The 14,473-nt window shown below is 45.9% G+C and overlaps 1 protein-coding gene across 2 annotated transcripts in view; it reads right to left on the reverse strand.

Annotated features, from left to right (window-relative positions):
• Nucleotides 1–4,811: 4,811 nt before the first annotated feature.
• Nucleotides 4,812–14,473, reverse strand: part of Hlcs (holocarboxylase synthetase) — a 156,755-nt gene continuing 147,093 nt past the window's right edge. For both annotated transcript variants that reach the window (XM_042687373.1, XM_042687372.1), the window contains exons 7-11: nucleotides 13,538–13,605; nucleotides 11,602–11,762; nucleotides 9,711–9,825; nucleotides 7,538–7,751; nucleotides 4,812–6,020 (exon numbers count right to left, since the gene is read on the reverse strand). In XM_042687373.1, coding sequence (XP_042543307.1) covers nucleotides 5,849–6,020; nucleotides 7,538–7,751; nucleotides 9,711–9,825; nucleotides 11,602–11,762; nucleotides 13,538–13,605 — 730 coding nt within the window. In that variant the 3' untranslated portion in view covers nucleotides 4,812–5,848. The remainder of the gene's footprint in view (nucleotides 6,021–7,537; nucleotides 7,752–9,710; nucleotides 9,826–11,601; nucleotides 11,763–13,537; nucleotides 13,606–14,473) is intronic.

Below are 14,473 nucleotides of genomic sequence, written 5' to 3' on the forward strand. Positions count from 1 at the left end.
ACTATCCCTGACCTACTACTCAAGGCTAGTGCTCTAGCACTTGGGCCACAGCTCATTTTGCTTTTTGGTGGTTCATTGGAGACAAGAGCCTCATAGACTTTCCTGCCCAGGATGGCCTCAAACCATGATCCTCAGATCTCAGCCTCCTGAGAAGCTAGGATTACAGGCATGAGCCTACCAGTGCCTGGCTCAAAGCCCTTTTTGATGATTTCCTAAAGGAAAAATGTGATCACATCCCCTGAATCACAACAACTCCATGGTCTTTAGAATTCACTCATAAATCTCATTAAAAAAAAATGAATCCTTCACTGCAAAATCAATAAGCCAAGACTGAGGGGTGAATATCCAAGTTCATGTCAAGCAGCTTTTACCTTCACCCCCCCCCCCCCCGAACTCCTGAAGACACCAGGAATAGCACCTTCAGAATATAATGAATAAGCATTAAATGCGAGAAGATATATATAGGCAGATATTTTATGAGAAGGGTCTCGTCCAGCGCAATCCCGTGGTGAAGAGGTCCAGGCCCTCACAGACCGGTGATTCTCTAGGCTTGTGTTTTGTTACAAGTAGTGCTAATATAGTTACATGGCATGTGCAATATGGGCAAGCGTCCATGAACTGCACCTTGTGGCAAGAAGCGTGTCAGGTGCAATGAGAGTGATAGGCGCTAGCCATTTTCTACATAGCAAGAGAGCTTCCTCGAGCATGGCGCTGTACCAGGTGAACAGAGACTCTTTTATAAAGCACCAGCAGTGTTTAACAAAATAATAAACTTCCATTACTTGTTTCATTTTTTTTTTACTTTTTCCTTTAAAAAAAAAATGTCACCACATAAAAAACTTATCTGACTTGGATAGAACCAGAACCAAAACCTTTTTGACATTTGTTCCACACTACAAACACTAAATCCTAAAACAAAGCAAAAAAAAAACCAGTTTAAAAAATTATCTCCACTGTTTGGAAGAAAAAGAGGTTTAACTGAGCCTTCTAGAATCAAAGCATAACTAAGTGTTCTCCAAGTAAGACGCCTCCATACGTCCCTCAGGGAGGGCTTTATGGCAGAGGGTGGAAACTGGCAAATTTAGGGGCGTCATTCATGGAAAGGACTGGGTGACGGTGGATGTGCACACCTGCCCTGCATCCTACAGGGGTGTGTACACCTTCACTATGTCTCGGGTTTGTTCTATGATCGTGAGTTTCATAATTAAGTCATGATCATTGGAAGGTGTAGGTTTGACTAGTGAGAGACATGACCAACATTTTTCAATGAAATTCTGCAACGTTTTAGCATCTACCTGGTTATTAACCTCTGGCACTGTTTACAAAAACAATCGACTTCTAGAGCACTTTATAATAGCAAAGGTAACTGTAGGAAAAAAAAAGCAAACAACCCATGACTATTACAGATTCAGTATGAAAATGTAAATAGACTGAAAATGAATGCACAAATGTACTGGCAAAATAAAACGTGTACTGGTGGTTTTCCTTGCTCAAATAAACACCACAATTTTCTTAGAATTGTGAAGGTAGAAAAGGAAGATTCCTCACAAAAGCAAGCCGGCTGCCCTTTGAAAAGTTGCAGTTACCATGGCTACCTATATTGTTACTTTCACCTTCAAGATTCTGCATATCCAAGCCGGGCTAGCTTTTCTTGACTTCTGTAAGGCTCTGTCAGGGAAAAGGGAGCATTTCAATAAATATGCCCCACTTTTGACAAAAAAGAAAAAAAAGAAACTGGTAGTGGGCCCTAACATGTACCATGTTGACAAAAATGCTAAATCAAAGGGATTTGAGACCTAAGCCCAATTCAAGTTTGCTTCGGGCCTCCCAGGGAAAGGAATTCCTTTATATTTCCTGGAAGCCCTATTCTAGAAAAGCCATTCCTTTCATACTTGTGTGTGAAGGGTATGAAGGGCTCTGAGGAAATCTGTACAACTTGAATTCTCCCTACCCCCACCCTTCCAACCTTTTCAAAGTATCACCAGCCAATGGATCCCCTCTCCACCCAGATGTGTGTGGGGGTGTGTGGGGGTGCTGGGGTTGGTCTCAATGGTCCCTGTATAAAGTCTACTCAAGTTCTCTCATTTACTGGTCCTCGAGAGAGCTGAGGTAGGCTATGGCTGCTACCAATAGAACAGAATCAAAACCACATTTCAAATAAATGCTATCTAAAATGCATAGGTAAGGTTGATTTTGCACTCCAATAGGATCTAGAAGGCTCAAGTCAACATTTTTGACAAGCTGGGCATCAGTGGCTCACGCCTATAATCCTAGCTACTCAGGAGGCTGAGATCTGAGGATCACAGTTCAAAGGCAGCCTGGGCAGGAAAGTCTGTGAGACTTATCTCCAATTAACCACCAGAAAATCAGAAGTGCTGTGGCTCAAGTGGTAGAGCACTCTCCTTGAGAGCTCATGGACAGCGCCCAGGCCCAGAGTTCAAGCCCCACAATGGACAAAATTTTTTTGACAAAAGTTGAGCAGTTTTCACAAAATAAGAGAAATTCTCAAGGAACAGAATATTGACAGCACAGGTCACTCTATTCCCCATCTCAGTTAAAGGTTTGTTTTCACTTAGGGCCTTTATCCTCTGGAATAATTTTTTTTTACACAAACTGCCCGAAAATAAAGCACTAAAACTGCAACACACTAAGTTTCTCAGTACTTAGAAATATACACTCCTATTACGTAGAACATTTTTTTTGTAAAGAAAATGCATTTAAATTTTAAATAAAAAATACCATAACCAAAAGTAATCTTATATCTTTAAAACCAAAATGTGTGGCAAAAACAAGAATAAGCCCAAACCATAGAGAAAAATCTGAAAAGTTTTATTTTGGTAGACTTGCTTTTTTATTAAAGGCATTGGTTTAAAATTATTCTTTTCAGAGAAGATTCTTTGAACAGCCTTAAAAAAAAGCCAAAGTTTACATTTAAATTCATCTCAAAGACCACAGTGATGTCTGCCTGCAGGGCTGGGGGGAAGGGTGGGGTGGTCTCAGGCCAGTGCATCCGGGGCTGTGGGAGGGGCTGCGGGAGGGGCTGCTGCTCTTCCTGCTGGCCAGCGTTCCTCCCTGCATCCTGGCCTCCGCAGGGACCTGCTCTGGTCAGGTCACAGGTGCCATGCAGTGAGCGCCAGAGGATGAACCCTCCAGCTTCCCTTCCAGCCTTGGGGCCATGCAGTTATTGCTGTGTCCTATTTGAGTTCAAGAGATGGAGGGGTGACTTACCTGTTCCCAATACAGCAATGCAGAGCAATGAATAATCCAAACTGAAAAGTGCTCACAGGTCCTGAGTGTAGTGGCCATGTTTTAAAGATTATGAGAAGACAAAAGTTTCTCTTAAGGGCTGGGAAGGTGGCTCAGTGGTAGAGCGCTTGCCTTGTAGGCATGAGGCCCTGGGTTCGATTCCTCAGCACCACATAAGCAAAAAGAAAAAAAGCTGGAAGGCGCGCCATTGTTCAAGTGGTAGAGCACTAGCTGAAGAGCTGAGGGACAGCGCCCAGGCCCAGAGTTCAGGCCCCACAACCAGACCCCCCCCCCAAAAAAAGTTTCCCTTAAGACTTTGAAGCTCCTTGAGATCTGAGATTCAGGGTACCCAAAATTAGACCCCCACCTCGCCCCACTACAGAGTTTGGGAGTGACATAACAGGAAAATGGACTTGCATCGTACAGTGCCTGCACTCCTTCATGCAGACTAAAGAGTCTTTGGTTCACGTGAGGAGAATCCAGGTTTCCAGGAAATGTCACGTATCACACAGCCTGGAGTCTGTCTCCCTCGTGACAATGGGTGCTGGTCCAGGTGAGGCCTCTTCAGTGCGCCTCCACTGCGCAGGACCGCCACCCACTCCAAAACAGCCACACTGCCTTCGTTTTTGTTTACAGAAAGGGAATTCAAATGATAACATTTTTCTCCAAAGCAGAATTTTCCAGAATAGTCCTCCAGCTTAAAATAAAACATGGCATGTCTTCCATTAAATAACCCCCCCAAAGAAAGAAAGAAACAATGGCTCTGAGAGATGGTTTGCCTTCTATTTAAAGTTGGAGAAGTGGAACTTGCCACATTAGCCTGGACATCTTCGCCTTGAAGACCTTCTGCAGACCTCCCAAAGGGGAGCTCATTCTGTAATTCTGGGTGGGATGGGTGGTGGGCTCTTATTTAAACTTCAATAATTCCATACGAAGACCTGGACATTTAGAAAGTGGATTTTGGGGGGAGACAGGGAGATGTAAAAGGCCTTATTAAAAAAAAAAGGGGGGGACTTTTGAAGTTCTTTTAAAGTTCTATTTCTAAAAACATGTATCGGTTGGTGTACTTAATGGAACATGTTATTTTTTTTCTTCCTGTGGGCTTTCCATGCCTGGCTAAAAGGTGGACAGATTTTCATGCTGAAAACCACAAACTTCTAGAATTAGCCTAACTACGTAAGTCCCAGTAGGTCCAGGCGGGGCTAGTTCTCAATGCGGAGATTCTGTCCAGAGCAGAGGGGCCACGGGGGCCAGCAGTGCGAGGAGGGTACAGCAGTTCAGGCCTCAAGGCTGGGGTGTCTGGGCACCACTGTGAGCGTGCATGTGCTGCACGGAGCAGGCAGCGCGAATCTGGCAACCGCACCTGTGCAATGGCTTCCTTTGCTCTGTCACGGAGACATCCAGCACATCAGGTTTTGAACGTCTTCTTGTAAAGCCACACATGCACACAAACACATGCAGGTGTGTGCACACAGGCACACTGATACATGTGCACACATAGTACATGCACACATCCACACACAGCACGAGCTCGCTCCACACACTGCACACCCACAGCACTCACATGCACACACGCAGGCACAGATGTCACACATTGCACACACACACACACACACACACAGCATGCACACGAACCCCTTCACACTGATAGCACCCCTTATGGCTATCATCTGTCTCTATAGTGGTGGATGGGCCGTCGTGAGCCGGCATGGTGCTGTGTGCTCCTTCCACACAGTGCTGTCTTGCGGGGCTCTTACATTTGCATGGAGAGCTGAGGCTGCCTTCCTTGCATGGCCGGTGTTTGGGCCAAGCATCCATCCCTGCTTCCAGGAGATACCCATGAGGCTGTGTGGGTCTGGAATGAGGCCTATTTCCTCAGAACATGCAGTAAGTCAGAACATGGGAAGAAGGGCTCCTAGAATAATGCCGAAGGCAGGGATTTCCTCGTTGAGCTCACGCAGCCCCGCCGGCTAGTCCCAGCTCTGTGGCACTTAGCTGTGTGGTCCGACTTCCTCAGCGGACTTTAGAAGTCCACCTTTTTCTTCTCCTTATTAACCCCCAAAGAAAACAAGGCCTGAGCACCTGTCTGTAGGTATGCTCTGGTGGAAGATGCCGCTCTGGATGCGCGCGAGTGGCGATGCTGCGCCTGTGCGTCATGCTGGCCTGGCCATCTTTTGATTGTTTTCTTTCAGCAGTGTGGCAGGGTAAAGGCCTCCACCTGTGATTTCACCATTAAAAAATTCCCCCCAAGAAACACAAATCCAAGCCCAAAGGGGAGAACAGTTTCATACCTAAAGTCTCACTGACTTTACCTAAACTAAATCTACCTGTCAGTCTTCCACCCAGACCCATCTTCAAACACCCCATAAAGTGACAACTATAAAACAAACCTAAAAGCCCAGGGGAAAAAAAGAAGAGAAAGAGTTAACAAATAAATGACATGAAGGAGAAGAAATCCACAGGTCTCCGCGAGCTTTCCGGTCCGGCTGGGGAGGGAGCAGAAGCAGAATGCCTGCAGCGCACTGAGCTCACAGCCAGCCAGCCGGAGCATCCTGGAGGAGGCAGCCTGTACCCGCGCTGGGGTGGAAGGCTTGCGCTGCTGCTACCGCTGCTTGGGCACAATGAGGTTTCTCAGCATGTCGAAGGAGTTGCCATCTGGGTGCACTGTCATGATCCTGCCGTCTTCCTGATGAACCTGTAGGAACCCGGAATCATCGAGGCCCACGATGGATACCTGTGGCCCCTCGGTGCTCCCCAGCCGGACTTGCTGACCACTGGAAACCAAGAACACTGGGTCACTGGTTATGTCTCACTGGAAGGCTGGGGACAAGAAGTTGAGTGATTACCTTACACAGAGGGCCTGAGATTACGTGCAGCCCAGTCTGACACTGGACCTCATCTGGTTCATGGGAATTGGTTTTTTGTTTTTTTTTTTAGTGCTAGCAGTAGGGTTTGAACTCAGGACTTGGGTGCTGTCCCCGAGCTTTTTTGCTCAAGGCTAGTACTCTACTACTTGAGCCACAGCTCTACTTCTGGCTTTTTGGTGGTTAATTGGAGATAAGAGTTTCCTGGGCTTCCTTGCCTGGCCTGTATTCAAACCACAATCCTCAGATCTCAGCCTTCTGAGTAGCTAGGATTACAGGCACGAGCCAAAGGTGCCATCTAAGAGAATTGTTTTAATAACAACTAAACTACACTAGGTTTATAGCTGAGACTGAGGGTATGTAGGCTGAGTTGAAAGGGAATATTTTATCTTGTAAAAGAAAGCTGTTTTGCATGAACCACAAGGGGAACTCATTCTGATCCTGCTGTTTTTTTCCTTTGAAGATTTTTCACATGTACCTGAAAAGTTATATCCTTAACAATGTTCAAAGTAGATAAGTAGATTTATAAGCAGCTCAAACCTACAAATAAGTTTAAAGAGTACAATAAACTTCATATTCTCTTCATTGAAACTCTCACCAAATAATACGTTATTTGCATTCTTTCTTGCCACTTCCCCATCTTTTAAAGATGTTTCAGATTCCAAAATTCTTTCTCCCTCCCTCCTCTCTTCCCCGCTTCTACTCTCACTTTGCCTTTCTTTTTCTGCGGTACTGAGAATTGAACCCAGAATTGTATTTTGTTTTTGAGACCTCTAACTCATGAGCCTGTCTGCACCTCCTGGATAGCTGGGATTACAGGTATGTGCCACCGTTCGCAGTTATCTTGACACTTTAAATATTAAATATTTTGAATATTTAAATATTAAAGATTTTAGTATGTGTCTCCAGAGAACAGGAACAATCTCCTACAGAACCACTGTCCTATCACCATCCTCTAAAAATGCAACCTTGAGACAGAAACATCATTAATGGTGTCCACTTGGCTTCTCCATCATGGAGGTGAAAATAATTATGTGCTCTGGTACCAGTGGCTCACACCTGTAATCCTAGCTACTCAGAAGGCTGAGATCTGAAAATCGCAGTTTGAAAGCCAGCCCAAGGAGTAAAGTCTGTGAAACTCTCATTTCCAATTCACCAAAAAACTGGAAGTAGAGGTATAGCTCAAATGGGAGAGTGGCAGCCTTAACCGAAAAAGCTCACGGACAGCACTCAGGTGGAGTTAAAGCCCGAGGGCGTGTGCAAACACACACACACACACACACACACACACACACACACACAATATTTAGGGTCAGTGCTCCATCCCTCAGTCCCTCATTTTAAGACACTGAACTACTGACTTAATAAAGGAAAGTAAAAAATTAATAAAGGAAATTCAAAAGAATGAAGACTAAGCAAGCACCAACCTGTGCAACCAGTACTTATAATAGAGGGGAAGAACACTCTGGGGTCCTTCATCCTGAAACGTGTGGACCAGTTTCTCCAGCATAGTCACAGCCCGAGCGATGAGACAGTCAGCTCTGAAGGGCTTCAGTGCTGTCTTATGTTGTTTGTTGTGTTCTGTGATAAGGTCGTTGATGCAGATGGTAGGGTTACTGTTGGTCACGTTAAATCCAAAGCCTGTGCGCGCACACACACACACAAAAGTGAGAGAATGAGCAGCTTGATACTTCCAAGGTATCACAAACTTCACAGCCTGTGAGAAGCGAGAGCTTGCTGCTGCTGGTGTTGGTGAGGGGTGAGGATTGTACCCAGCATCGCGCTCTACCACCGAGCTACATCCTCAGCCCTAAAGTTCCAGTTTTGATTATAAACTTACTGTTTCCTTGTCTTCCTTTCTGGCCACTGAGAGTGTAACATACCTTCCTTTACGCTCCTCCTCTATTATTCTTGTTCAAGCAGGGGCCATCTCAACCATCCCACAAACAATTTGGAAGAAAAAAAAAAAAAAAAAAACAGAGCCACATGCAATGGAACCTCTAGTGTTGTTTCTGAATGATTGCTCCTGTGGTCTAGCCAAGAACTGTAGCTCTGCCCTAAGCCGATACAAAACACAATCTCGTTTCTTCTCCTACTGGAATGATAGAACACAAGCTTGAAGACACAGAATTTGACCCAAGGCTTCATGGGTAAACTCTGGGTTCAAAGATTGTGTCCTGGCACATCTCCTGAATATATCTCCTAGTACTTTTTCCTTGGAAGCCCTGGGTATTGACGAGACACTGCTGGTAAAAAGATGGACGCATTCAGTGCGGTTTTGCTTTTTCAGGTTTCAAAAGCCAGCCTGTAAGAAGTGTGCCAGAGGAGCATGTGCATGGGCTCCTCCGAGCTGGTAACTACCATCACCCTTCTCAGAGCACGGCTGGCCTCTGCAGTGGGCAGAGGGGCCCCGGCCAAACTCAGGTGTCTTTACCAAGGACAGGAAGACGGCAAGAAGTAGGCTACAAGGCTGTCATGTTTTCCCTTCCTCTAGGGAGAAAATCCCAGCAGAAGTCACAACTGATGTCATGTGGTAACGCAGTTTTTCTGTAAGTGTTCATCATTTTCAGTATATAAAGGGAAGCATTTAAATATAATGGGAAGACACTTTTAAAAATAGCCGTGATTTTAAAAAAATATATTGGTTATAGGCAGAGCATTGGTGGCTCATGCCTGTGATCCCAGCTACTTAGGAGGCTGAGATCTGAGGACTGCAGTTCAAAGCCAGCCTGGGCAGGAAGTCTGTGAGACTCTTATCCCCAATTAACCACCAAAAAAGCCAGAAGTGAAGCTGTGGATCAAGTGGCAGAGCACCAGTCTTGAGCAAAAAGACTGAGATAGCACTCAAGCTCTGAGTTCCAGCCCTACTACCAGCATGAAAGATTAAAAAAAAAAAAAAAAGAGAGGAAAAGGGAAAGGGGAAAGGTAGCCGGTCCAGTCACATGCCAGTTGGAAACCGCTGGAAGCACGAGCCTTGTGTTCTTCAGCTGGCATTTCTAACACATGCAGTGTTTTTCTGTCTGGTCCTGATTTCTGAATTCCCATTAGACTGTGTGGCATTTGGGGGAGGCTGGCTGTTGAATAACCCATGAACCTCTCAAGCTGCCTCTGAATCATTCCTTGCCTGATCTGCCTGGGCTGAGTGGAAGCATGGGATTCTTCACCCCACCTTGGTTGGCCACGGTCAGCCTGGAACAGGCCTGGAAGGTTACAACAAGGCAATCTTTCAAGCTGCAAAGATCAGGCTACAAATACAAGGCCAGTGGCAGAACTGTTTTTAAAATTAGCTTTCTTATTGTTTATTTTCACATTTCAGATTGGAATCAAAACAGGAGGGGAGAAAGGTAGAAAAAAATACTTATTTTTGCAGGTATCCATCTGGTGTTTCCATGGCCACAGACAGGAAATATGGACCATGGGGAGGGCTTTCAGCCAATCAGGCCCTCTACACATACACATCACCCTGGACCACTCAAAGGAAAGGCTCTCTGCACATCACCTGCCTGGGCAGGCAAGCGTGCGTGCGAGCATGCGCCATTTGAATTTTTGTTCTTTATTAATCTAAAAAAAATGCTGGTGTGGAAAGGCTTAAAAACTTACCAATAAGTATATAAAATGTTTCTCCTAGGAGTGTTGAGTTAACCAGAACTCCACCAATCTTCATGAGGTCACTGTAATAAATATCGTTGGGCCACTTTAATCGTAAGTTGATATCCTAAAAGAAAATCCATACATTAATAAAGCAATATCAAGGCATAGAGAGGCCTGATGAAGTCATCCAGCAAAAAGGAAGACAAGCAGAATACTCTAAAACTAACAGAACATGGGCCTTACCCTGTCTCTTTTTTTCAGAGAGCTGATCACTTTTGGGGGACAAATTAATATTAAAGTACCTGATAGGGCTAGGAGGTTAAGAGGCATATTCTAGAACAAATGCAACATAAACTCAGCATTTTCCCTTGTCCCCATTTGTTTCTCATCAACAAAATCACATTCTGAAGATGCTGGCCTTGTGAATGATGGACATGAATTGTCTCTGTATCCCCCCACCTCCCATGGAGTTCCAATCAAGTTCAAGGACCCTCAGGGTTCTCTCCCTGCAAGAAGCTTATGCACTTCATTTTCCTTTCCTCAATCATTTATTCCAACAGATGCTACAATCCTTGGATGTATAAAGAACTGCAGTCAGTAGCTGGGGTGGGGGGGATGTAAAAGAAATCCTGTCTTCAAAGAGAACTTCTCTTTGAAGGGAACTGTGGGAAACAGAATGGGGCACATGCAGCTCTGCTTCAAAGCAACCTGCACTAAGATCCTGCGGGAGGGAAGAGGCTCAGCTGGGGAAATCAGGGAAGGGCACTTGAGCTAGGCCTCAAAGGATGCATACAAACACACACGATGCAGAGAGAGAATCTAGAAATGGTGGTGCATGTCTATAATCCCAGCTTCTCAGGAGGCGGAGATAGGAGAACTGAGGTCTCAGGCACTCGACAAAAGTATGAGAACCTATCTGAAAATAAAACTAAAAAGTAAAGGGACCAGGGATGGCAAGGGTCAAGTGCCTAACCAGCACAGGGCCCTGAATTTAACCCTAAAAATGATGCAGAGAGAGAGGAATGTGTGGAGAAAGGGAAAGGTTTGGGGCCCAGCAGGGAGGCCCAGGACCTAAGGAGCAGCAGGGCTGCTGGTAGGCGCTCAAAGGCCCTGATTTGTGCACTGACGGCGACATCCAGCTGAGGACAAGTTGGCACCCAGTAAAGGCCATACAGATGGGAACCTGCACAATGGAATCTATGTCAACCTTCTGATAGCTGATCCATGTGGGCCGGTGGGGCTCTGTTCCAAAACAACTGCAAATCAGAATAAAAGTCACTCCATATGGTGAGACCCACTGTATGTGGGAAGGGCAGGAGCTGTGTTGGGCGCTGCTTCGGGGCACCATGGGTGCAAAGCTCCCCACCTGCCTCCCAGCCTGTGTCCGCGCGCCTGGCACAGCCTCTGCATACAGCAGGAGCTCAGAGAATGCACAGGGAATGAACTGATAGGCTCAAGGTAAAAGTCAAAGCCATGAAGATAATAAACAGACATTGAATTTAACCCTGTTCTCAGGCTTAAAAATGTTTTCACCCACCAGGTGCCAGTGACTCACGCCTGTAATCCTAGCTATTCAGGAGGCTGAGATCTGGGCCATGAAGTGCACGCAAATCCAAGAGACTCTTATCTCCAGCAAAAAGCCCTAAGTGAAGGTGTCGCTCACGTGGCAGAGCACCAGCCTTGAGTGGAAAAAGCCTAGCAAGAATGCAAGGCACTAAGTTCAAGCTTCAGTAGTGACATTAAAAAAAAAACAAAACCAAGACAAAACAAAACCCCAAGATCGTTTTGGTGCTGACTTATGCAAAGAATGCACCAATGATGCAAACATACACTCCAAATAACAAGCCACGTTCCACATGCCCGAAAGGCCTGTAAAGGGAACCGGCTGTACTGTACATACCTGATACTTGGGCATGGACCGCACTGCCTCCACCACAGCCAGAGACATCAGGTGCTGGACAAAAGGAATCCTCTGCCCCAGCTGGGACCTCAGCGGGATGGAGATCAGCAGAGTAGAAAGGGCACATCCTACTGGACTGAGCCAGGCGTTCGGTCCCCGTCCTGAAACACAGGCCTGTTATGGCTCAGCCAGGTGTGGCCCCCACCCTGAAACACAGGCCTGTTGGGAAGCTGCTGGTGGAGCCCAGGAACATAGCCAGGTGCTCTGGGTCAGAGTGGCCATGGGACAACCATCGCGCTTGAGTCTACCCTGGCTTAGTAACATTTCTGAATATTCTGAGACTAATTAAAAAATAGAAAGGTGCTTTAAAATTTGAGGCTCTGTGGCTGAAAAAGTTGCTAGCATAACTAGAGTGACTAGCGTAACATGACAGAGTAACGTGACTAGCGTAATGCGACTAGCATAACGTGCTAGTATAGCGCTCTGTGTCTGTGGGCACAGTATTTGTGCCTTGCTGATGAAATCTCAAGTTCCATTCTCAGCAGATGATCAATGGGGCAGGAATGGAAATTCTGGAAAATGGGTGCTGGGTATACAGTATACTGACAACCAGACCTGCATATCTTTCTTCTTTAAAAGAAGAAAAAAAAAAAAACCTAGGGGCTGGATGCAGTTGTTGTAATCCTAGTTACCTGAATGGCAGAGATCTCAGTTCAAAGCTGGCCTGGGCAAAAAGGTGATGAGACTTCATCTGAGTCACTAAAAGCTGGGTATGATGAGTGCACATCTGTTATCCAGCTATGCAGGAAGGGTAAATAAGGGGGATCGGGATCCATGCAAGTCTGGGCACAAATGCAAGACCTCATTTGAAGAATAAAGAAAAAAGGTGGAAGGTATGGCTCAAGTGGTAGAGTGCAGGGCAAGATCACAGCCCTTGAGTTCAAACCTTATAAGTATCACCAAAAATGTTTTTTTGGTGTTAAAGATGGAACCTGGGGCTTCATGCACTTGTAAGTGTCCAAATCCTGAGCTGCATGTTTTAAATCTGCTATGGTCTGTGGATATTACCTCCAGAGCTGTTTTTAGAAAGTGATCTCTGACACCCACTGAGTTGTTTGTCCTAAAACCCGAAGCCACACCAACACAACAGGAGAGGTATAATGAACCCAAGTTTGTTTAGAGTTTTTTTTTTAATCTACAATATCAAATACCACAGAGTTTGATGCAATACTTCTTTTCCTCCTTAGATTCAAGGGAAAGAAGAGGAAAACAGGAGACTCCTTACTCCTCTGCTTCTGAGAAGCCACTAGGGTTTCCCAGCTGAAGTTCTTGGGCGGCCTGGAATCTGCTGAGGTTTGGGAGGGCAGGGACTGGCAGGGCTCTGTGACAATGCTCCCTCTGACCCCTATCACCACCAGCGCCGCCCTGGGAAGAAAGCGCCCAAGTCACCTCCCAGAGCAGCGTTCGGCATCTCCCTGGTCACTTGGTGATGGGTACTGTCAATGCCCCTCTGCATGTAAATTCCAAAGCAGTCTAAGGAACAGCCAACAAGAGCCTCCTCCAAGTGACACTACAGATACATGGAGCCCCTCCAAGAGGACCTCCTGGGAAATAAATGTCTCTAGAACTGGCTTAGTCTCAAGCTGCGAAGCCCAGGACATAGGAGAGAATGTAGAGACTGGGCACTGAAACCATCACCAGCAAATGCTGAGTGGCTCACACCAAGAAGAGTATGAGCGGCGCCGCGCTCTCCCCGCGGCTCTTCCCAAGGTTCTTCCTTCCCGTTGGCTCTGTTTCAGCAGCAGGCCATGAAAGCAGAAAAGCTCCCAACTTCAGTCTTCTCAGGCTACCCTCTCTCAGACATCGGGCTCTTTGGCCACTAGAATCACAGATTTGGGGAAAGAAAAATAACAGCAGATAACAAAAGACGACTGACCTTTGCCCTGGGTCTGCCGGACTGCAATGGCGATTAAACCCATTTCCTGGGGCATCTCAAACATCAACCTAGGAACGGTGGGAAAAACTGGTCAGCCAGAACAGGGCCATGATGAGGAGGGACCAAGGGCTCAGAGAGAAGGCGGTGGGGTTGGTGTGAGTCAGTGCCCCAGGAAGGGCAGGCAGGGTTTTAACAGGTGGCAAGGATGTGCAGCCCGGAGGGACAATGACCTGGGACTGCAAAGGGAAGAAGCAGACACCACTTAAAGGCAAGTAAGTGTGTGAGGAGCTGCGGTTCAGCTTACTGAGACCTGGTCAGATAGCTTTCCTTTGGAATATTCTGTCCCTTCTTTCTCGGCTCTTGTGCTACTACATTGTACCGTCTTCAAGTGACAACAGGCAATTCCTGACATTTGTTTCTACTTACGGAGCCTTTTCTGTTCAAACACTAGTCTACAACCCTAGCAGAAGTTTCTGATTATTCAGGAAACCAATCCGGTGGTAATAAAGCTGTTTAAAAGGTCCACTATCCCCTGAGAACTAATTATGTTTTAACTGTAGTAAATAAATCCACACCTTCTGAGAACTCACGAGAACCTTGGATCATTGTAGACTCTGACTTTGCTTTTAAAACTGTTTTGTTTAAAAGAACACAAACAGGCAGAAAGTAGAAAGAATAGCAGGCAGAAAGAATACTGTCACCACTAAACAGGTCACAGTCAATATTAGTGTTTTATTTTTCCAAAATGAAAATCGGGAAACTCCACAGAGACAAAATTCATTCCTTATAAGAATTTCCTCCAACCTCCATTCTCCAAATTTTATTTTTATTGATTGATTTGGTGCTAGGGCTTGAGCTCAGGGCCTCATGCTCTCGCTTGTTTTGTTTTTGCTCAAGGCGAAAGCTCTACCACTTGAACCACAGGTCTACTTTATA

This window comes from Dipodomys spectabilis, unplaced genomic scaffold, assembly GCF_019054845.1.
Source record: "Dipodomys spectabilis isolate Male_0828 unplaced genomic scaffold, ASM1905484v1 ptg000107l, whole genome shotgun sequence".
Classification (NCBI taxonomy): domain Eukaryota; kingdom Metazoa; phylum Chordata; class Mammalia; order Rodentia; family Heteromyidae; genus Dipodomys; species Dipodomys spectabilis.